This window comes from Chlamydotis macqueenii, chromosome 4 (genome assembly GCF_036417535.1).
Source record: "Chlamydotis macqueenii isolate bChlMac1 chromosome 4, bChlMac1.mat, whole genome shotgun sequence".
Lineage (NCBI taxonomy): Eukaryota > Metazoa > Chordata > Aves > Otidiformes > Otididae > Chlamydotis > Chlamydotis macqueenii.
In genome coordinates this window covers 36,683,478-36,708,644 of record NC_141559.1, presented here as the reverse complement: position 1 = coordinate 36,708,644, position 25,167 = coordinate 36,683,478, and the positions used below count along the sequence as shown (strand labels likewise).

The 25,167-nt window shown below is 39.8% G+C and overlaps 1 protein-coding gene across 9 annotated transcripts in view; it reads right to left on the bottom strand.

Moving 5' to 3' along the window:
• TMEM131L (transmembrane 131 like) overlaps nucleotides 1–25,167 on the bottom strand; it is an 81,054-nt gene that overhangs the window by 28,909 nt on the left and 26,978 nt on the right. For 7 of the 9 annotated variants that reach the window (XR_015258520.1, XM_086747448.1, XM_086747450.1 and 4 more), the window contains 9 exons: nucleotides 15,313–15,384; nucleotides 14,251–14,374; nucleotides 13,061–13,177; nucleotides 10,946–11,056; nucleotides 6,021–6,098; nucleotides 4,010–4,163; nucleotides 1,899–1,957; nucleotides 1,430–1,538; nucleotides 374–479 (listed from right to left, as the gene is read on the bottom strand). Coding sequence is in view for 8 of the 9 variants with exons in the window: in XM_086747448.1 (XP_086603574.1) it covers nucleotides 374–479; nucleotides 1,430–1,538; nucleotides 1,899–1,957; nucleotides 4,010–4,163; nucleotides 6,021–6,098; nucleotides 10,946–11,056; nucleotides 13,061–13,177; nucleotides 14,251–14,374; nucleotides 15,313–15,384 (930 nt within the window). In the remaining variant the exon portion in view is untranslated. Of the gene's footprint in view, nucleotides 1–373; nucleotides 480–1,429; nucleotides 1,539–1,898; nucleotides 1,958–4,009; nucleotides 4,164–4,453; nucleotides 4,619–6,020; nucleotides 6,099–10,945; nucleotides 11,057–13,060; nucleotides 13,178–14,250; nucleotides 14,375–15,312; nucleotides 15,385–25,167 lie in introns of those variants that run through there. The other 2 variants (XM_086747451.1, XM_086747456.1) reach the window with 2 other exon arrangements.

The window sequence follows — 25,167 nt, the reverse complement described above, 5'->3', positions numbered from 1 at the left end:
CTACCGCTTTGTGATACGGTAGTTGGGATGACATTGACAAAAGAAGACTGAAGAAAAGACTTCACAGTTTTTCTGTAACTATCCTACTTCTGTGTTGGATTAACAAGGATGCTAGCAATTTTATCACAGACTCTAAGCAACATTTTTATGGTATGAGCTGCTAAGGCATATCTTTTCACTGGCTCCTGAATTTCTTCCTGTATACAATACAGAACTATTGCTTGAAATGTCACGGGTCTTTTTTGGCAAATGACACGGCAACAATAGGTAGAAGCCTCTTCACTGCCCTTGGAATAGTTCAGTGACAAAGCAATATTCTTCTTATAATATCGGGGAGCATTAACAAACAAACAAAAATCCACTGTCAACCTACCCTTCCATCACAGGACAGGAAAGACAGGCTTTTAGTGTCGTAGTGCCCTCCAATAGATTATTCTTCTTGTTGTCAGCAAAAGGACTTTCCCTGTCACAGGATGCAGCTGGACAAAGAAGAGACATACAGGAGAATACATCAGCCAGAACAAAAGCACATCTGCAGTGACTTTCAAGTGAGGACTTGGAAGAACACTACAAAGGGGAATATGTGCTAGCCCAATTCTCACATAGGTGAGCAAAGCATCCAATTGCTTATGTCCTAATTTTCAGAGATTCCAAGCACAATTTATGAATGCTACACACTTTCAAAAAATGCACACAAAGCAAGGCTCTGAACAGCAATCTGACAATTTTAACCACGTGTTACTGGCACAGCACTCTTACTTATCAGTGCACACCGCCTCCTATTAATAAAAGAAGAACTGTTCTGAAAAAAAAAAAATTAAAATATAGACCCTTCTTTCTTCTTATTTGTCCTTTTTTGCTAGGAAAAACAAGTCCTAATGTCATCATGAATGCAGCCTGTTTCATAAATGTTTAAAGCCTATGCACTGCAGTCTAGTGGTGAGAATAGGAAACAGGCTGGAGTCAGGAATGCTTAAATGTTAATCTTCGCTCTTCCACAAACATGCCTGGTCTCGGGCAAGCCTCTTCAATGATTCTGCCAAGAAATGTCATAGAAAATGACCACCCAAGCACAATAGCCTTTTAGAAAACATATTGGAAACAGGAAAATAACCACAAATTATAAAAGCATGTTGAAAAAGCATATTCAATAATTATGCTTATTGTAAAATCAGCTAACATTTTAGCAAATGTTTTCTTCCCCTTTTTGAAATACGTATAGCTTAGAGCCTTCGACTGGCACAAGAGGAAGCATATATACACAAAAATGGTGGAAACAATTAGCAGAAAGAATTCATCCTCCTTCTCCAAAAAGTCCAGACAAGTTGATTTTGAGTGCTTTCAGGTTATCTATCTGCTGAAAAAAAGCCACCCTTTTATAATAAAATCCTGTTTAATCATACTATCTATAAGTAAATGTATCCTGTACCTTTACAAGAAATAGAAGCAACTTTTGTTAAGTTAGTAGATGATGAAGATAGCAGTACTGGCTCAAACTCCACAGGTGATGTGTCTTTTTGTGACAACTGCCGTATTTCCTGCATGAAGACAAGACACAATGATCCTTGCAGCAGTACTACCATTATTTTTGTAGCTCCCGTATTAGTGTATCTTCTTGTCAAATTTGCAGGACAATATCTGCCATTTTCTCACACCTTCTAAATCAACCCATGGATTTTTATTCAAGTTAACAGATCTTATGTCTTAAAAAAAAAAAATAAACTACAACTCGTCATCTAAAAGATCTGTTAGTCGTTTGGGCACATTTTAAAAATATAGAAGCATGACATTTGCCACCAGCAAAATCAAGTTGCTATTAGAGAGCAAGCTAGTGGGTTAATTAATTCCCCAATCAAATTCAACACCCTAAAATATGACTTCCTGAAGCCCATGATTACCTGTATATGCACAAGGCTGTTCCCAGTATGCATGACGTAGACATCTACCGAGGAATCACCTGTCCAGAAGAATGAACACTGAGGTAAGTTCACCAAGGATGGAAGCATTTTTGCTTCTGTCAGATACTAATATGACAAGCAATCCCAATTTAAATTTAAAAATCTTTATGTGAGAGCTACCATTGTAACAAGGAAGAACTATTCACATCTTGAGCTGACAATTGTTTCATAAAGGACTAAAAATCCACTCATGATTTTTGCCCATAAACATGAAGGCAAGCATCAACAGGGAATCTTCCTCCATTATCTCCTAAATACAAGATGGAGCACAAGTCCCCCCTCTCCTACAGGCAGGGAGACAGGAGGCACAGCTGAAGGAAAGAAGGATGGCTGATGCAGCTGTAACTTTCTAAGTCTAAGGGACAACCTATCAATAGCACAAGAGAGTCCAGTAAAAACTGTTCTGTATATGCACACAGCTATGCAAGATCCTGGCTTGTGTGCTTTGAACAGCAAGCATTCTCAGGAGACACCGTGAAGCTGCATTTCATGCGTTACATCTTTTGGGCTTAAAACAGGAATGGTCCTATCACCTGGCAGGGTAGTAATCTATTGACTAGAGCAACAGGAGATGGGTATAACTCAGCTTTCACCGGCCAGTAAGGTGCTATATTGGGTAACCAGCCTTTGGCACTGGCAAAGCTATGTTCCCATCCACAGGACACTACGAAGACACAGAGGATCAAAAGAAGAGCAGCAAGACAGAACAAGAGATGACTATTATACCAGGGTGGTCACCACACATAACCTCATTTCTCGCCCTTGCTTATATTTGAATTACATAAGTAGATGCAGGCTGACATAAAAGGACATTCTGCACAATGAGACAGAGGCACCATATTCCCTTTTGTTAGACTTTTCCCTCAAGATCACATGTGTCATTCAGTTATACAAACAGAAGGCAAGTAAGCATTGCTGTTTGAGATGTTAAAGCCACCATCGGTAGTGACGGAACAAGACATGGAACTTTCCACCGACGGCAAGTCCAAAGGGCTTATATGACCGACCTCTAACAGAGTGAGGAGTTATAATTGCATTATGTTTAACAAAAAACAGCCTTAAAAGTATACTTCTACTACTTTAACCATCAAAAGTGTTAACAGCAAGCACCCTTGACACGACAGATGTGAATAATTCTCTACCAGCATCAGAATAAATGTACCTCCACAACTCAACATAACAAAGCACTGGTACCTCACCAGCAGGGAAACTAGGCTTACAGTGGGTATTTCAGTTTCCGCTCTGTGTAAATATCACATCACAGAACAGGCACGGGGGGAACAGCATATACTGTTTTGTGACTAGGTCTTGAAGAGAACTTCTTGAAAGATGGAAAGATCTTTTTTTTTTTCACTAGTGTCTACCTTTCTTTAGTGTCTTAAAAATATTATTTTAATCTGGATTCTTAAGTAGTTCCTTCTTCTTCTTCAATGAGAAAGTAAAACTGGTAGTAACATCTAAAAAAAAAGCTATTCAAACTGACTACAAAGCTCTATAAAGGATTTAAAATCCCCTGGATTTAGATGATTTGTTCACCCAACAAATGTGGCATAAAGAAATGGCAAGGAGTTGATCATTTCACCTGCGGAATTCTAGCTTACAAGAATAAACGATGCACGCATCTGTATGACCTCATTACCCTACTTTCCACAATGGGCACTATCCCCAGTACTGTACAAACCATTCTGTTTTCACAGTCCTATTATTCTTAATTTAATTAATGGGAAACCAGAAATGGAGTTGTAGAAATCGAAGGACCATGACATCTTTCCATACTATTTAAGCAGATGCATAAGCATGGGGCACTAAAGATTGAAAGAGGTGTATTTTACAACTTTACAATCTTTACCTTTATAAACAGGACTGTTACTGTTAAAACAGTAACTCTGCCTTAATCAAAGTGGCTGATAAGTTGTGTTTAGTTAAACTGGTTTTCTCCCTTACTCACAAAATATGGCTGCCACTGAATTTGATTCTATTTAGCACATCAAATCACAGCTTACGTATAAAACCAAGTTCTATTACAATTAACAATCATATTCAGGACTTACCTGAGGACTTCGTTTTTTCCATTGCTACATAAACTACAAAAAGATTCTCCAGTAAGTATTGTCTGTGCTCCACAAAATCTTGTTGGGCATTTTCCATTCTTACCGTTAAGCTCATTTCTAGCAGCACTGGGTCATCGGACATAAAACAGCAACTCTGGAGTGAGACAAGGGGATATGGTGTGTGTGTGTTGGGAGAGGGAATGGAAAAAATAATTATAATAAGGTATCTTGAGAAGTTAATCAAAGGTATTATCTAACAGACTAGGGTTCCAGCACCAAAGTGCTGGTAAAACAGGAGTAATAAGGACCTCTGCTGAAATCTCTGCAGAAAACAAAGACAGCGCAAGTACAGACAGCACAGCAAAAACAAAGACGAAAAACAACCAAAAAGGACACTGAACCTTGAAAGAATGCAAATTTATAAACTGTCTTAGTCAGTCTCACCTCAGGGACTGCAAAACAGTTTCCTTTGTTAAATCCTCTGCCTTCAATAAAATCTGCCATAAACAGACTGATGCATGTGTCTTAATGGTAGGAAGACAGTTCATGTTCACTGGTCTGTTTATAGTTAATTTTTCCAAATCCTGTGTTTTTTGTGTCCATTTCTCACTGAAGTAATTTTAAAAAAACAAACATATACGTACAATTCTTAATAGAAAACACTGTCTTCTGGCTAGAATACTTCAGATAAATACAAATAGGATCTTACTTCCTTCTCTAAGCAGTGGCTGTTGTTAAGACAATTGAGTCTTAGCAACTACAAAGACACAGACATGATTTCACAAAAAAAATTAAAGTCAACAAAGAAAAACAAAACTAGACAATCAACAGTGAGTAACAAAAATTTGTCCTGCATTGCACCATGAAGGTTGCTGAACTCAGGCTTCGATGCCCTACTAAGAGGACTAATTTGCTCAGGAGGAGGAGGAGGAAAAGCAGCAGCAAAATAACTTCAGCTAATCTGAAGTGCTGTAAGGAGGTACAGTGGGAGTCGGGAAGCATCTCTGGGAATGGGATGCCAGTTCACCGCTCACACAGCATCAAAGAAATTCTCAGTACTTGAAATTGCTGCCAGGAACAGGAGAGGATGCTGCTGTGGACTGGAGCAAAGGGATGGTGTGCCCTTGGGAAGCCGGCATCAAAGAGCGGGCAGCTGCACTACGTGCAATCTCGAATGTTCAGGTGCATCTCAAGCCTAGCCTTACTCACCAATGCAATGCAAGAATCAAACATGGGAGTGAAACAGCACAGGATCACTATGATGTGTAATGTACAGAAAACCAGCTATGGAGTCTGGGCCTCATCACACGTGATGAAAGAAAGGTGCTGCCTTTCTTTCACAGTGTAGGCTTATATATGTGATCCAACAAAAACCAAGATACCCCATCGAGTGCCCTCATTGCTGTGCGCCAACACCCATTTACTGTGTAAGGACATTTGAGGAGAGAGGGTAAGAGGAGATTCAGATGGCACTGCCCAGGAGGAGGAGGGGACCCACTGTCCTGCACACTCAAAGCTTTTGGAGGGGACTGTTCTGCTAACAAGCTCGCCCCTCCTCAGCTCTGCCCGACGCCCACCTTCAAAGGTGGCCCAGACAGCCCAGACTTCAGCCTCTCAGCTCACTGATCTCTTGCCAGTGTGAACCAGAAACTTGTGAAACGTTTCTGGAGAAAGGAAATTGCAGGAATCTAATCACTTTTGTACTTCATGTAAATAATACAACACCTACACATTAAAATGCTTAGCCTGTTGGGTTGGTTTGGGGTTTTTTTGGGGGGTGTCTTTTTCCATCTCCTCCTCTCCTAAAGGTTATAGTGTGATGTATGTGACATTTAATTTATAACACAGGGTACAGCTTTATAAAAGCACAGCTAAAAGCACATTTCTCCTTTAAACTGAGAAACTGGAAATCACATTGTTGCTAAAACTTCTAGACCTCTGGAAAGCGTCCCACTAAACTTGGATTAAAATACGAAAACTTAAATAGAAGTAAAATGATAATAAAACATACCTTAACTTGCTGATATGCATCGTTAGGTAAACTGCATTCAAGGTGAACACGTACTAGACTGGCATTCGTAATTTCTGCCTGTAAGAAAGAAAAGTGAAGAAAACTTTAAGCACATTGCTTCAAAAGTTGCTGTCATACAAATTCGATTCACACACCACAATTTATAAAGATAACATTCCACATGTGTGACACAGCAATGTAAGGAAATTTTTCAAAATAAATACAATTACTCTGTACAGTAGGCCAGCAATCAACCAATAGTTCTCAAGAGTTCCATCAATATCCACCTACTTATCAAACCACTATTATACACGATTATTAAATATACAGCATCAACACGAGCACCCCTTATAAACTTTCATATGTCAATCAACTGTATTCAACAGAGTCTTTCTTGTATAATATAAAAGCCTCTTTTCTTGTTCTCTGTATATTTTCTTTGCTGATTGGATACTGAAACAGTTGGCAGGCCAAGAACATAATACTTCTTGGACATGGTCTGACATGTAGACCTCATGCCAAAATGGACAGACAGAAAATACTTGTTTTGCCATTTTATTGATAGGAAAGGGAAAAGAAAATAAAATATGACATTGATTGTGTCAGCTTGTAAAGCACTCGTAAATCTTCGTATCTCCCGGGGACAGGCGGAAGGGGGTAGGGTGCATCTGAGCAGAGTGTATTTACCACACACGTGGTGTACCACAGAGTCCAGTTTCACAAAAGCACAGCCGAAAGGAAGCCAACATACATTCTGCATACCCGATTCAACTGGATTTCATACCAAAATGACTGGGGCTTCACACAAGAGGGCGATGTAACCTCTGCAAAGGTGGTTAGCAGCAACCCAAACCCCAGTGCTGCTGGTGAACCCTGCCACCTCCTTTATTTTTTTTGCAAACACTTTTGTCCTCATCAAATTTTGAGGGCAGAAAAAAATCCAAATTTAATTCCAAAACATGCACCGCTTACTAACCTCTCAAGGCTATGACTGCTAGTGGAGTTTTAACAAGGCAGTATGATTATATAAAGAGCAACTTTGGGGGTCACCTTTCTGGTCAGATAAACCTTGATGCCTAGACTTCCCTTCTCAGTGGTCCTTGAGAGAACTCTACTGCTTTCACGATCCTAAATAAGGAGCTGTTACCCCTAATTCAATGCCACTGTAGTTTAAAGAAGTCTAAGACCACACTCATTTTTTTTAAAAATCAGCTAAATAATACTTTTCTTTTTTTTTTTGTAACTTACTGACCTCACATAGATCTACATGAGAAACTGCTATTACCTTAAAATTGAAGTTGCTAATGTAACATGTACAGAAGGAAAAAAATGTTACTGAGCTGTATTTGATGTTGACCTGTTTCTAGGGGAATTTTTTACTTCTCCTTGTGACGCTATCTTCAGAAAAGGAAAAGGGTTTAAGGGTTTTTGTTTATCTAAGGCAGACAATAGATGCATAACTGTCATGCCAACTATCTTGCAGCACTGGTAGCACAGCTGTGTTAACCATAAAGAGAAGATAAAGCATCTGAGAAGAAAACAGTGTCACAAGCAGAGTTTCCAAGAAGACAAACCCAGGACCAAGTCCACATCTCCCAGCACTGCAAGCACTCCGTTTACACTGTAAATATCACTGCCTATGAATCAGAGCAGAGAGCTGAGTTATGCAGCATATGTTTCTACCAAAGGCAAATTGAAAATGAGAGGCACGGCACAATGGGAAAAGTCACAAAAAGCACTGCAGAGCAGAGTACAACCACTGCCACCTCATTACCTGGTGCCTCTATTTTGTATTAGGTATGCATGCATACATACCTGCACATGCACACACACTCAGCACTCACAAATCCTACACCAACTGAACAGAGAAGTCTGATAGAAGCCACACAAATGAAACTCTTACCAGTCTTAGTAACTTCTTACAATTACATTTTAAAGAAACAGAGGCCTCTTTCTAAAAAGTCTTAAAAACCTGAACCATTGAATCTGCAAGGAGCCCCACTTTCCTGGTGAAGGTCTAGGATTCTTGCTGGGGACAGTACAGTGGGCAATTACTTGGGAAATAATTCATCCATCAAAAGAGAGACAGAGCATCAACAGGATGGCTGGCACAGGCCAGCTCAACATCCACCAAGCAACTACAGACCCAATGTCACTTTCAGGGGAAGAATTCCTTTTTCCGCCTTAGGTGCCTTATCAATCAGACATGGCTCTACACAAGATTTTTCACAGAGATATTCTTACATCATTATCAAGACTATAGAGGTCAAACCACTTCCTGGAGTTTGGCTACAGTATAATTAAAAAAAAACAAATGCTGAACAAGCCTCCACTTCTTCCTGCAGGCTGACACTTCTGTCCTGGACAGTCCCTAGCCCTAAAGAGCTATTTCCACTTCGAACGGTGTTAATAAGCTGACCCTGTAATAATGATTCAGCAGAGTTTCATCAGTTTTCTGCAGGCAGTTATCAGGATGACACACCAAGAAAACTCTACTGTCCTACGACCTCCCTTCTCCACACCCAAGCACCACACTTGCACACATCTGCTTCTCTTACCCTCTGTACACCAGCACAAAAAATAGCTTAAGGAGCCTTGAGTTCCTGCCAGTATTTGTAGTATTGCCCATGTCGCTGGTTCTTAAACTCCGAACTCCTCTGGGATGTCAGCAAAACGACGCCTGTGTCTCCTACGATAAGACATCCTGCCCTGCAGGTCACGCCTCCACTGACATTTTCAGTGTGTTTCTACAGAATTTTGAACAGTGAGACAGCAATGCAGCTGCCCTGTTAGTGCCATCCAAATATTAAACAGTGCCAAAAAACAGGCAACTGGAGCAAAGACTACATCCAGAAGCTGGATAAACAAAGATGACCTATATGGGCTCCACCATCTGTTACGGCTTAGTGGTAACTAGCCACTGCAGGATGGTCATGTGGACATGCTATGAATTCAGTGTTGGACACAGCTCTTCTTTCCTCCCAATGAGTAAGCCAGGAGCCCAGAAATCCTGGGATCCAGGACCACAGCCAGAGCATGTCGACCCTGAGCCCTTCAAAAGCTGAAACTTTGAAAAGAGTAACAGAAAGAGGGTGAAATTCAACAGTAGAAAAGGCAACTTTCTCTTTCTTTTTTTTATTAATCACAAGAGTTTCTGCTAAAAAAATCTGGGGAAACAATGTGGAAAAAAAGAAAGGTCTGCGCAGCTTCACGTATCAAAGGATAGAAACAACCCACAAAATCAGTGGAAGTTCATTTTCCATAAAAAAATTGCAAACACAAACCTGTCGCATATTGTATTTCCAATAGAAATACTACTCCAGAGGTAAACTTTCATCTATAATCCCAGAGTATACCATCTTTCCAACATAAATACTCTGTAGAGGCAAAATTTCATCCATAACCCTATGTACAATTCTGGCCATCCACCTTCAAAAAAATTTTTACAAATTGGAGAAGCTGCAGAAAGGGGGGTTGTCAATTTGATTAAGAAATGGACAGTCCATTACTGAAGAAGATACTACAGAGCACGGACAGTTCAGCTTGACAAAGTAAAAACCGAAAGATGCGATGCAACCTACAAATGCTTCTGGGTATAAGCATCAGAAGCAGGAGGAGTTATATAAGCTAAATGCCTATCTTAACAAACAAATCTAAACCGGCTACAAAGCAATTCAGATTGGAAATCACATTCCAACCATCAAAGGAGTAAGAACAAGTATTTGGGGTTATGGTAACAATGCCTCCAGCAGTTCCGAGAAGCCATTTTACCAAGCACATGCTGGGACTAAATGACATTACCTTTCTGGCCTTGATGATCAAGGCTGTCAGTATTACCAAACAGCTTAAACACAACCACATTTAAAACGGGAAACAATTGAGGCAAAAATTAGACACACACCATGCAGCACTCTGTGAGCTTTCTCACAGGTTTCCAAGCAGCATCAGTAGACTTCAGAGGTCAGGATACCTTTAGCGTATCGAACTAGACATTGCCACCTAAGGTTATGGCTCATTCACCCCAATATGATAAGGGATATGCAAATGAGGCTTACGCTATCCTGAACTTACACTGCTATTTTACTTCAGTTAAAAACAAACAGGGGAAAGCAAATGTGCACAGTTTAAGTGAGTATGACTGCTTTGTTTCAAATGCTTTTTCACTACAAATCTCCACTGTTATGTTTAATAGTTACATATCCTTAAGTCTGCACATGTGTAGCCACTCACTCAAACCTCATAGATTTATCTTCCTTCCACAGTTTCTGAGTCTAAAACATAAACTGGACAACACAGAATCATACCAATTTTTATGGGATCTGGATCAGAATTATTAATAGGGTGAATTGAAGGAAGCACTTCTGGAGAGTACAGCTATCTGTAGAGCAACATTTTCTCTAAAAGGAACCCAAACTCAAGCCATAAGCTCCTCTTCAGTATTTAGATTTTGTCTACTACCTCCAACACCTGAGAAGCCCATCCCACTGCTGCGGCATTTCTGTCCAAACTGCTTTGGACAGTGAACTGAAGAGTAATTCCTCAATTATAGCCCAGCATAGGAAAATTAGACCCAGACTAGAAGAAATGAGACAACACACACTAACAACTCACATCCGACAAGGCTGGTGCCGGGTGGCACCATGCTGCACTGCTGGGCATGATCTCAAGCTTCTACTCTAGAGAAATAAAGTATAGGAAAATGTTCCTCACTACACAGTAAGGAAAATGTCAAATGCTCCCCAAAACTTCTCTACTCAGGAATTCAGACAGAACTGCAAAGTAGCAGAATTGGCATCAAAAATGCAGACAGTATCTGACAACAACCCATCAAGCTAGATGTGGAGCTTTCCTCCATAACCTGAGGAAAAAATCTTTTATGCCTAAGATGTTTTATGTTTCATCTCCATTTGAAATGTATACTGTACCAGCGTGTGTGACATCTGAATCTTTTGAATGTGTGGAAGCAGTAAGTAGGCGTTTGCTAGCTGCACGCTAGGTTCTTCGGGAGAAGACGTCAGAGTTCCCGTTCCAAAAACCTGGTGTTTAAAAAAAAAAAAAAAAGGTCATTACATCAACATCTAGTATTTCAGCTATCACAGTTACATACAAAACTATTTTTCTAATAATAACAATCTTTCCAGGAACCTTTTTCACATTAGATTATTTTAAAAGACAATTGATACATATAAAGTTCTAATGTGGAAAGTAACTATACACATAAATGGCACTTTAGCATCTTCACTCATTCTGGTACTATTACGAAAACAAAACAAAGCACTCGCCAGCAGAGCATCAGGTTATGTCAAAAAAACTAAGTATCTAAACTCTTACTGTTCTTCAGGCAATTATAATACACGTATCATCCTGTGGAAGTACAGTAATTTCTGGAAAAACTTTGTTACTAGTGTAATTGCATATTGAATTTAATGGCTTTGCCTTAAAAATTGAGTAAAATAATTTTTTTATCATTTTATTTTTTAAAGTCTGCAGTTTCTAGAGCACTATGAGATTTGCAAGTTGAATGTTTTTACCGCATTCATATTCCACTCCACCAGATCAGTTTATGATAATGAGATGCAAGATAACAGGAAAAAATCATTAGAGGTTAAGAAACATGTCTTGGGTTTTTGACTTGTATGCAAAGATTATTTTTTTAAGAAGAAAAAAAACCCCACGTTTTTAATTAAGAGGAAAATAAAATGCATTCTACATTCACTGAAGATCTGTGACTACTGATAGAAAATACTAGATCAAGGGGAATATAATGGAGTTTTTTTATGGAGACATTTACAAAGGACATTTTACTATAACGGTATCTCTTCTCCATTTGTGTGAATCTTCTGTACATACTCTTGCATAAAGGCATTAGAAACATCAAACATACTTCAAGGCTTTTGAGCTCTCAAATCAACCACTCAAGTTATGCCTGATTTTGAAACTCTTAAACCTAACGCATGCTGAAATCATGGGCAGCTACTTCCTCTGTTTCAGGTGGCTGGTGAAACAGTCCACAAAAACCAGTCCATTACCGATTTTAGCAGCAGTCCAACAGGAGACAAACTGTTTTTTTGGCAACACTGACAACTGCTTCCCCACAACTTGTTGATAAAAGGCCCTGGCTAAGCTGACCAGGCAACCAATCAAGGGTCAGGAGTGGGAGCAAGGAGAGTAGAGATGTAAAAAAAAAAAAAAAAAAAAAAAAAAAATATCAATCACTCTATAATGCACTGTTCTCTCATCCTCGATGAAAAGTTCCAGTCAAGTGTGGCATCACCTCCAGTAAATACTAGATAGATGCAATATTTGTATTAAAAACCATATATTTCAATCAAACTTACCTATGCTTCAATTTAAGGAGCTCTGTTTTCCAGCATAGTATCGAAGTATGAGAATGGAATAGTTGGATGGTTGATTAAAGTTGGCGTTGTTTTTAAATCACTGAATGCAGAGTTAGATTTTTCTTTAATAAAAAATCCAGTAATTTGGAGTAAACAATGTCCCTCATAAAAATTTTAAAAAGCTTAAGACTTGCTTGAATTCACTAGTTAATCTGACAACACACGGCTTTAATGTACAACCATTACTCTAACTTCCATGTTTTAAAGGCCTAAACCTCTCACCCTGTGGTACATCTCCAATGTGTTTACATAAAATCCTGCAGAGTAGCTGAAAAACGACCTAAAATATTTCCCAAATATGTTTTCCATTACAAAGGCATCCAGCACAGTGTACTCTAGACTGCAGTATTATATGAAACCAACCACTAGTGACAGGACCGCCATCTTCTAAGTACACATATACAAATACACTTAGTTTTACTACCACAAGAAGCCCCACTAACAGTAGTAATTTTAACCATATACACGTATGAGAGATCATGAGATGAGATCTGGTAAGAGGGATGAATTGTAAACAGTACCCCACCTGATTCGTATCAGGAATTCAACTAACTTTGAAAGTCTCTAAGATGAAAATGTATGAACATCACTTTAAAAATACAAGTAAACCCAAAAACTTAAGCTAAAAATGAGAATCATTACCTGGTATGAAAGTACTCCATGAGATGAGGTATTTATAAATAATGAGCTTTCAACACTGCCTTCTTCTGTTGGCAGGAAGAGCACTCTTAAAGAAATTTTTCCCATTGCTGGAATCACCTGCAGAAACCACAAAGAAGCTTGCTTGCTCGGTGCTGGTGATCACAATACCCACCATTCAGTCACACGGCGCAACAAACATTTCCACATGTACACCCCTCTCTGTAGATCCCACTAAGCAGAACCTTAGCCCTGAGAAGTTTCAGCTGTCCCCAGCTCTCGACTCTTACTACAGGGAAGAACGGAAACCATCTAGCAACTCGCTGTTTTAGGGCTGTAGTTTCTCGGCTAGCTCAGGTCTCATCAGTCAAGACTCGTTTTTGCACAAGAAGTTAATCATGCACCACTGACACCCTCTGCATGCACAAAAACACTTCCCCAGATACAGATACCTACTACAAAGTGAATCAATCCCTTCCCATGATATATAGTCAAATGAGGCAAAGCTGAAATTGGGCAACACAATTAGTAACCAAAGAAGTCTAACTGAAAGAACAACGACGTTTATGTCCGCACAGTAATACCCATTCAGCCATAGGAAAAACACAAATCAGACGAAAACATAATAAAAAGACTTTGCACATCAGCAGAGGATAAAATACGGGTTTCATCAAACTGAGATCACAGAGATTCATTCTTGACATGCATTATATTGTTATACATCGTTAAAAAAAAAAAACAGATTTAAAATAATGGTCGTAGATCATAAGGCAATTATGCTCACAACTGCAATACAAAATGCATAAAACATTTCACCATAGTGTTTTTTGAGGAATATGCAAGACCATTCGAAAGACACAAAATTCAAGGCTGTAAAACACCCACATGCCTGTGGATTACTGCATAATGGTGCATAGAGCAGAATGAGATTTAAACAGCCTGTTTAACACTGAAATATTCTTCGCTTTCTCTCTTACTGTAAAACACATTTCCTACTGTAGGTTTTGGATACCTTCTCCCTTACCAGTCTAAGTAGAAATGAGCAAAAAAAATGCCAGCAAACCAAGAAAAAAGTTGGAGGTCCTACAAAAAAGCACGAAGAGAAAACACAGAATGAAAAGCTTAGGCCAAAGGAAGCACGAAGGCTTGGCACCTGGCCAGCACATAGTTTCCAAAAGTACATCAACACTCACCCGGCTACGAGCAGGAGACACATGAAACTGTCTAGTAGCTGTAAACACTGAATTCACTACAACTTCTCTCTCTCTACTAGGGTTGTAGGCATGCAGCATTTTAGCTCTGGGTAACCCTAGTAATCTAAAGAGGGGGGGAAAAAGAGAAAGAAAGAAATTATTTGCCTTATAAGCACAGGTAATGCACAAAAAAGCAACAAACATGAATAACTCTAAAACATGTTGATATGTAACAATTTCCTAGTCCTAACTATTCTTTGGAAATACGCCAAACAAATTTTTGCTCTTTAGTACACAAAGACAAATAAGTACCATTGGGATGTGAAAGGTGCACTTAACCAAAACTCATTTGAGCCACTGGGACTTTAAGAAAAAAAAAACAATCCTTACAAGTCACAAAGTTTTGAATAAAAAAGGTTTAAAAAAACAAAGTCTTGTTTTATCAGCTAAAGCAATGATTCTCTTAAGGTTTTTGCTTTAGCTAATACGTGCTAAAACCCAGTATCTTATACATTTATTCTGTGCATCCTCTGAAACATTCCTTAAACTCACAAGGGGACTACGTTTCATTTTGGTTACCGATAGACCAAAGGCTGATTATCACTTAAGAATAATTTTCAAAGTTTTCTTAGAGGAGGACTAAAAAAAAAAAAATCTCGAATATTCTACCAGTATGTTTTGCCTGGGACTTTGGGGATTTTATTTTTAGAAGTTAAAAGAAGCAACAAGCTTCCCTCCACTAGGAAGGCAATTTTTCAACAAATGAGCAATCAGTATGAAAAACTGATTTGCCATTCATGCAGAATCACCTGAAATGCACCCAGAATTTTTTATGGTTCCCTACTCAATCTTCCTCCTTCCTAGACATATGTTGATTTTCATTTACAAAGTACTGCAAGGCAAGAAACACAGTTCCAACTCTGTGGCAATTACTTACTATTTCTCTTTTTTTTCAGAGGATGGCATGCTGTCAGCTAATGCTCTTTACTCGAATGTAGCCCAGTATAGTTGCTCCTCCCTGCTTCATTATTAATTAAAATAACAATAATGTAAGATACTCACTGCATTCCAAAATGCAGAACTGATGGGTGGAAATGTAAGGCCTTCTCATTTGGAGGCATCTTTGCTGAGAAGCTGAAAAAAAGGGAAAAGAAGCGACAATTAATATTTAGTGGGCGTGACGCGACACATTGCAGGGAAGGAAGATATGTTACAGGCTCTGAGTCTTTATATTCTAAACACACTCTGTTTCCAAATCTTGTCATATATTCCTCTCAATGCCGTAAGACTGAACTTTTAAGAAGGTTTCTGTACAACAGTACATGCTGAAAGCTCATGCCAATAAAAGTGCAGTTTGAGAAGTATCCCATTTTAGAAGCAATGCTTGCTTGGACAGCCTCCCTTCCTTGTACACATCCCTTCAGTCATGCTGATACATCTCTTTATGGGGCTGCGCAGTGAACTACAGAGGGAAAACAACTTAAAAGAGTCCTGGGAAATTAAAATCATGTCAGAATGGAGCAGATACCCAGTCTGATCAATTTGACATTCATACAGCTCCTGGTACAAGTACACCTGAGAGATGCAGAGGTAGAGGAGTAAACAGCAGCTTGTGCAAAAGCCAACATCAAAAGAAGTGCTTGCATAGCCGTGACTTTAATGCAAAAGCAAACTCATTTATTATATGCAAAAGAGAGTAAAAAAATGATGTGAAACACACACAGCATCATCTTTCCTTTGCCCTAGGAAAATTCACAATAAAATTCCCATCAGTTCTAGCACATTTTTAGCTTATTTCAACATGAGTCGATGCCCTATAACATAGGCAGAAATCCCAGGATATCTTCACCGCTTTCTCGATTAAAACTTGTCCTCCACAAGTTCCAACAACCATAGTGGTAAAAAACAAGTCCAGCACTTGTTCATTACATCTACGTACCCAGTGCTACGCTGGTAAAAACTTCCCCAGAAGCAGTCCACATTTTGCATAGCTAGAACCAGTTTCATCTTTACTGGATGATGCTCATGAGCAACCCAGCAAGGATGAGTCTGAGAAGGGAGGGACGGACTGTGGTCTCCTTAGTTATCCAGCTGCTTTGCATAACGTACAGTAGTACAGTTAATTGGTCCCCAATTAAAAAATGTAGTTCTGTAACATTACACATTTAATATATTAAAGTACCTACATAGTTCTGCTGTTATATTCCAAACCAATAAAGACATCAGAATTTATTACCAGCCAGGAAAAAAATCAGGTGTATTATTATTATGAAAACCCACAACTTTTACTAAGACATTTATTATGCGAGGGAGTAAACTCCCTTGCTGCTGTAGCAGGAGGAATGCAATATATCCAGGTATACTGGGAATATATATATATATCTCTCCCAGGTTTCTGGGAAGCTGCTAGAAGATAACAAAAGAACAGACGACGCAAAACTACAAAGTCCAGGTGAACAACAGTCTCCTTCCAACCACCTCATCTCTGCCCCAGCCAGCTCTTGTTCCATTCCTAGAAACACCACAGCAACCAGCACCTTCTTCCCCTTCCAAAAGTCAGCCTCAGAGATGTACCCAGAAGAAAAGTCTGAGCATTGCTGTTGTAAACACGCACAAACTAAAATTACTACTTCAGTAAAACCCCCAGACATCTGGGGGAAGGCACATTTTAAGGGTCCTCAGATCCTTTTTTTTATATGCACACATAATATATATATCAAAATAAAAGTTAATTCAGTAGTTTGCACCCTACAATATCACCTTGAACCCCATCACCGCTAAGTTTCTAGCATCTTACAGGTACTGCTTGAAATACCTTTTCCTGCCAGAAAAACCTTTGCTAAGAAGGGCAAGAAGCCGAGTGCTCCTCTGTGCCAATTCGCGTAACTGGCAGTGACTTTCCAAGACTTCCTCAATCTTCCTTCTGAGGAGCTCTAGCAGCTCTTCTCCTCTCAACCTTCGCTCTCTGCAACAGGCACCCAATGCACCGACTGGGTGCAAATCCAGCTGTAGATGCAGGAGACTGCATTTCATTCAGTTTGGGTGAATAACGTCATGCTGAAGCACTAGTTCTTAAAAATGCACTGTAATACTGTCCAGTCAACAATCACAGCCAATCCTCTATTAGTCAGAAAATGGGAAAAGCCCTGTGAGAGCAGCAGCAGGATCCCAGGGCTGCCGTCCCATTCCTTCTGGAGAAGGCAGCCTGGACCTGGGATGGCTGAAGCTAAGCCTCAGCTAATGAACTCTGCAGGCTCTGAGCTGACTCCCGAGCACGGAGGTAATTTCAGACCATCCCAGCAGCCCCAGGAATGGGATTGTGGCTACAAGACACCCAGCTCCTGCTCTGCACCCCACAAAAGCTACTGAATGGCTCCAAGCCCCAGCCTGGCCCCAGAAGCAGAACAGCCACATTCCTACGGCGCTCTGCTCACCACCCTGCCTGCTGGCCAGCTCCAGGGCGTCTGCACCGCTTATCAGCCGCCCGAAACAGTGCCAAAAAATAACTTGAGAGCTGAGTTTATTCAACGGCAGGACCAGTGGACAGAGAAATCCACCACTGTTCGAGGTTGATTTTTTTTTTTTTCCCCCCTAAGGGAGAAGATGACAGGTTGGAATAGCAGGAATGGGCAGAGGATCATTCTGCGCATTGCACCTGAACAATGGGATGCATTTTAAAGCCCACCACTACAGAGAGAAAGGGACGGGCCCATCTACATTAGAAGTGTTCTTCTCCAGTGTGTTACCGCAAGTTTCTTATGCCCAGCTGGAAGCTGCCAGAACACCCTTCTGCGTCCCTGCGCTCCAAACACAATTCAACACATTCAGATCTCTGTAGGGGATCTGACACGGAAATAAATGTCAAAGGCAATTCATTAAGACATTTAAAAGCTGAAGTCACTTTTTAACACAAAACATTTACTTTTTGGATTTTATTTTTTTTTTTCTTTAAGAACCTCAACTCACTAATAGATTCACCTCAAATTATGCCAAAAATTTCTCCTTTGGCTGCAGATGACATGTCCAAAAAAGTACACGGGTCGTTTCATGAGAATGTTACAGGCCTGGGAAAGACATACAAATATCAGCCTAAGAATGGAAGTCTTGAAACAACAAATGCTGAGAAACAGTCCTCTTCGTAACAGAAAAAGTCTAGTATCCAACTACTCTTTTAATTGCTTTTAAAATCAGCTAACATCACATCACCTAACAAAGTCAGACTCCACACTTACTGGCATCTCTCTGTTTTTTCAGGCAGACCAGTTGAACATTGACTTCTGAATTGACATTTTTGACACAGCATGTCCATTCCAGCAGTTCAGGGGACATTTTTAAGCAAAAATGAACAAAACTGAAGGGAAATGGGAGAAATAAATAGAAGAGGGGAGGGGAATTCCTGGCAACTGCTTTGAACCCTTAGTAATTGCCTTTGTATCAAAAAACTAGTTTAACTGTCCCCATTACCACTTGTCAGCCTAACAATTCAATGCCCTTTCTCCTCTCCATCCTCACAATATATTTAAAAAGCTGACGTCCTGGACCATCTATCTCCAGGATAAAAAGAATAAGAACAGCTGAAACACTGGGGAGGCGAGGGAGGGCTCCAGACGGTCACCCAGCGCACTCAGGGCAGGGGGAAGATGGGGGGCAGGCTCTGGGGGGAAGGAGAGGGTGAGCCCAAGAGTCCCGCAGCTCCAGCTCATCACCCCGATTCACAGCGAACACCCAAGCGGAGAGGTGCAAATGCTGAGCGCGCACACAGCTCCCAGCACAAGGGATGCTTGCTGGGGAGAAAGGTGGATGTGGAGCAGATAAAAAGGGGCTGGAGGGGAAGGTGGGGTGAGGAAGAGGGGTGATACCAGGGGAAAAGAGCAGGATGGAGGAAAACAACAAGCCCCGACCACCTGCGCAAAGCAGAGAAATGTGTCACTCTAGAACAGCAGTTTTGGGGGTTTTTGTTGTTTTTTAAAAGGAGCATGAGCTGTAAAATCTTAAGCCATCACACTCCCTCCACTGAAAAGCCCCAGAGGTGCTTATGTGTAGGGAAAAGGGCATCGGAGAACACGGAGAAGTTCCAGCCTTTTACAACATTTCCTGCTCCAGGAAAGAACATTTTGGTGTCCTGTTGATGTGGGACTACCAAGGGGGATGCTAATACAGGGATGCCGAGAGCGCTGTTAAATACATAGTTGGAATCGTTTTACCCTCGCTTCTTTTCAGTTCTGCTACTCTTTGACATAATTAATAAACATAGGTAAGCAATCAGTTCACTACAATTTTATGTATTTATTCACAGACCTAAAACCTAGTATTTATACGCAATGTATATTACACACAAACATTTGTTCCAAATAAGCAAAGACCCATTTATTTCCCCCAAAGTCCTAGAGAAAAAGACCTTTCTTCATAACATATTTATTCACATTTCACTGTTCAAAAACACAAGAGAAATGTTTCTCGTAAAAATCCAAACAAAACCAAATCTAGTCTGAATAAATTGCTGAGGTTTGTGTTGGGTTTTTTTGGTTTTGTTGTGCCTTTTTTTTTTTTACTAAAACTTCAAAACTGAGTTAATTCCCCTTATCATGCATATAGAACACTCAGCAATCTGCACAACAAGCTGCAGCTGAGCAGAAGCAAAGGAATATTTCCTGGAAGCAATTTTATCCCAGTGTCCCTTTTTCTTCCATTAGCTCCTTCAAGTCTTCCTTGTATCTTTACTTCTTTACTTTAATTGATTACTTTAGATTATCTTAGGATGTATCTTATCTAATGATTCAGAGAGCAACGTCTGTAGTTCAGAATAATCGGCACTGCTACTTGGTGCCCCTTCTTCACCCTTCCTTTTTGTGCCCTTTGTTCCCAGCAGATGGAGAAAAAGCGAGTCGGGGAGGGCATTTTATTGTCGGGTCTTTTTCTTTACGATTGCAGTGTTTTCTTGGAAGCAGCAGGCGAAAAGGTCTGGATTCTTTAACACACAAGACGTCCTTTTTGAGTGAGCCTGCTTAGGCAGTACCAGTTTATTTTTCCGTATATCGATAAAAGTAAAATTTTACTTATGCTTGGTATTTTGGCACTTCATATGTGCAGTGCAGGAATATTAATGAACCCACAGGATGAGGTTTTTAGATACAAAAGCATGTATGTAATGCATACATAGGAAAGCACTATTTTTAAATATAAACTGAAAAAGGGAAATGAAATTTAAAACCCCTCATTTACTGACTAATTTTAGATTCTTTCCTCTAGACTACACCTGATAAACAAGAAGTAGACTAAGAGGATGAGATTCACATGAACTGAAACAACCAAACCTAAGTACTTTTAACAGTTCCGATTACAGCTGATGGAAATAAATTATTTTGACAAATGAAACCAGTTAATTAAGAGGAAATTAACATAGAAATAGAAACAGCAGCTGAACCAGTGTCTTCTGCAGAGCTGACAGAAAGCTTTGGTTTGTCACATCCCCTAGTCCCTTTCTTCTCTTAACCTCCCATTTACCACATCACCAAGCAGCAGTTATGAAGGTTAAACTGCAGTTCCTGAAAGACACACAGCAGCTTTGAAAGAGATTATAAAATTGTTTGTAAATACTACATTAAAACTTGAGTTCACCATCAAGGCAACTCTGTCTAAAACAGAAACAGGAATATTTAAATTTTAAAAAAAAAGAAAAAATTAAAATTATTTTTGTAACCAAATTTAACTTTCTTTCCTAGAGGCAGAAGGAGTCCTCAGAAATCAGAAAATAAGTTCACCTTGCAACAATTCTATACAAGTCATGGCCAAGCTATAAGTGATGTGTCCCTGCAGGACTGTGGCACCTGGAGAAGCGTGGCTCGTGGACGGCTCCCCATGGCCTCAGCCCTGCCACGCTCACCATCTCTGCTACAAAGACTTACAGGACTTCTCCTGAAGCCCTGTATTGACCTAAGACTCAGGTGATAACACAAAAACCACTCAGTCTTTGTAGATTTTTTTTTATTTTTTAAAGAAAAAAATGTTCAGCAGGTAAAAGAACAAAAATGTGACTTTTAAACACTGGAAACCTAGAAGGCAAAAAACTCCAGTATTTTTAGCATTGCATTGTTTAAGGAAGAGGGGTAGAACTGACTCACTGCTTCTGAATGCCTGGGATTGGTGACCTATCATTAAGAATTCACTTACATGTTTTACCAGAGAGCTGTGCTGCTTCTGGAAGAAGGGTGGTCGTCTTTATTTCCTTTTAACTACTATGTACATCAGGAACTCAATCCTAGACCGTGGAAAGTAGGAAAGGCCAAAATGATGTTACCCCAAATAATGTATGTGCATGCATGTCTGCTATTTTGCATGTTTTGGCCTCAGGAAAATAGGAAAAGGGAGATAAACCAAAATAAAGCAGTGAAATAGATGAGAGAACACTCTCTAAAAACAAATCCCTTTACGGCCAAATCCATGATTTAAGCAGGCAGACAGGTCTAGCAATGTTGGTTGTCTTTTTTTTTCTTTAAACTTCTGAAATTGGCAAAGCAGCATATAGCTTAGATCTGCTCACCAAAGCTTCAACAGGCTGATACTTTGTTCATTTCAAAAAGTACTGAGATAAAAGAGGTAGGTAAGCCTACCTCCATGTGTAAAGCACAAACCATTCTCCGTTACTCCCATCTGGCCCCTCGTGCACTGCTCTCCACCAGCAACTTGAGCAGCCTCCCTCTGCTTCTCTCCTCTAGCCCTGGTGTTTCCAGTGCCATCAATTGCCCTTCCGGGTAACCTTCTCTCCTCTCACCACCTGTGCTCCCTCTTCTGCAATAATGTTTATACAAACCCTCCACAGAATAGTCACCTCCGCCAGCAGTGCATCAGTTTTATTTATTACAAAACTACAACAAAATTGTAATGATGAAACTCACAGTACCGCGCTTATAAAGTTGCATTTCTCAACAGGCTGTAAATGGAAGGACACAGATAAAAAAACCTGGCTTTTCTCCCTACCCTCACACCCAAACAATCTCCTTGAGAAATGTTCAAAGAAGTTAAATGTGGACCACGATAAAAATTAGAGTAAGACTCATGAAGAAATCTAGTGGAGAAGATAAGCGGTGAGGCACGAAGCACTATAGCAAGCATCCTGGTGGAAAGAAAAGGCTTTCTTCTCCAGATGTGCCTGTGGTTTGCGTTCTAGCAGCAGCAGCACAATGAAGCGTGTTTAACAGCAGAACGGAATTATTCCTTCCCATAAATCAGTCCTCAACTTCTGAAATAACTGAAATCTGTACTAAATTAAGAAATTAATTGACAATGACTTGAGTTCATTTGAAATTGTATTCTGAAACCTCTGTCTTTCGAAATCCATTAGCCACCCAGACTTCAGGCAACAACTAATGCTCTCTAGAGATGGTCCAGGGGGACCCTGTATTTTTTTAGGCATCCTGGACAGTCTGCTCGAGCAGTGGAAAAAAAAAAAAAAAAAAAAAAAAAGGCAGAAATTTTAAAAATCAAAAGCTATACAAACCCCTAGAAACTCCCAAGCACCGACCTGAGAGAACAATAAGTGGGCTATCAGTGAATGAGGCATGCAAATCAGGCACCCATGTGGCCTAAGCTGAACCTGCAGCTACTTGGGGATACAAAAAAAAAAAAAAAAAAAAAAAAAAGTGCCTTGTTTCAGCTAGGGTGAGAAATATCTAACTTATTTGTTTTGGATGACTGTATGGGGCCCACTAGTTCAAAATGCACATCAAACATTTTCCTCTGAAGCATCTCTACCACTGCCAACACATCACAAATATCTTGGCAAGCAGAACATTCACCTTCATTTTCCTTTTTGCTTTGTGTAATTTAACAATTGCCTATTCATTCTGCAATATTTCATAAGACAATCTCTAAGTACTTAAGACAATGATAACTGCTTTGAAACAAAACTTTAGTTTGCTTTTCTTTTTTTTAAGTGTCTTTACAATTTAACATTTTTAAGAAGTCAGCAATTTTCTGTTAAAACTCTTGAAATCACAGAAACTATAAAGTTGACTCTCCTTTTTCAGTTCTTCAAAAACACATTAAGAGAGTCACTTGCCTAACACAAACACATACTTTTGGCTCCATCAGGAGTCTTGGCATTCTTGACGTTTTATCTTGAACTACCAGGTCCTGGACTTCTGCAGTTATGAGAAAATAACGGATTTCATGTCTTTTTAAAGAATGCTTCTGGTCCATGAGTACGTGAAACAAAAACACAAATCCCAAAGGCACACAAAGCAGCTCATGCTATTTTTTTCCCTTTTTAAACCTCAAGGCTTTTTAGCCAAATTAATTGTTTTCGAGTAATATGCTTAATCTGTAGTTGCCAAACTCCAAAAAAAAAAAAAAAAAAAAAAACCCCAAAACCTTTTAACTGCCTGTATAATCCAGGTTTGTTCTTCAAAAACTGATGCTAAGATCATAAATCATTTCTGAGATGTTAACTTTCCCTATGTTAATTAACAAGCACAAAGAAAGGCAGTCAAACCTGAAAGCATGCCGGCCTACTTTATACACGAAAATAAATGGCTGCTTTTTGAAGAAAGCTGCTTAATTCTCACAACCCAAAATCGCTTCCAGAGCAGCTATGAGACTCCACGCCTCCGAAAGATCACACTGTTTATCCAAGCTCCTGCCCAGAGTCTCTAAATTGAAACTGAAACATTTTCAAGTGGAGATGTGCTGCTCATAGCCTTTTTCAGACACTTTCAAAGCATGAACCCTAGAGAAAGAGCACACAGAGAAGTACCCAGAGAAAAGGCTTACACGGTGTCAGCACGCTGCCTTCTCCGGCTAAAAACAAAGCACGAACTGCAAGCCTTGTGCTGAAATACCATGAAATTTAAATGACTGTTCCCTACCCACACTTTTCAAAGCATTTTACTGAAGGCAGTCAAATTTCACAGCATGGCCCTGTGAAAGAGGCAGGATAAAAAAATCTTAAGAAAGGCAAAAGACAGACCACAAACCCACCTGCCTTGTACCTAAGGAGAGCACACTTATTTTTATTTACCAGGCAGTAAAGTATTTAACTGCACCCCTGCAATGGCAAAACCATGGCAGAGGACTTTAGTGGCAATGGCTGGTTTTAAGCACAGTCCCGTACTAACATAATTAGGAATCTAACAAAGGAAGGGACAGATATTCCAGAAGTAACAACTATCAATTCTATCACACCTGCCCCAACTAAATTAATTCCCTTAAAGATAACAACGAACTTGTTTTCTGTTCAGGAGAATTAGCAGTACAGAAGAAAGACATCGAAGTGAAAACAGGCCTCGCCTTTTTTATGTACCAACTGCAATTCTGGTTTTACCGGTTAAAATAAAAATTTGTTCCATCAACCACGCACAATTTTACTCAAAAAAAAAAAAAATCTCCCCAAGCTGAAGAGCAAACGGTCAACTTCTGTTCATTCAGCAACCCTCCTTCAAGGTTTTCCCTTTCACACGCCAGGGCAATGGCTCGGGGAATCTGGCTCCTGCTTTGAGAGAAGGGGAGAGGCACTGACAGGAAGCGCAGTGGGGCTGCAAAGCTCACGGCAATAGGAAGTTACATTCTCGTCAAATATCATTGCACCCAACCATTTCCTTTTTCTATTTACAGCCGCAGCCAAAAATTTCCATCTTGACAAAAACCATTTTAAGTTAGAACAGTTCAGCAAAACGCATGAAAGAGCTTTGTGGTTGCTGATAAGCTTGACCTGCTTAATTATTAAGAGCCATAATCTTCCTACAGCAATTAAGAGTGATAATCTTCCTAAGGGAGTTGCCTTTTGCTGTTTCTGCATTAATGCAAGCCTTTTATAGTTTCTTTTTATAACGAAAGAGTACAGGCCTGTAGGACAACTGAGGCACCAATCTGCATGGTAGGTCTAGGCCCACAGGAAACCTTTACACTGGTAAGTGCTGAAAA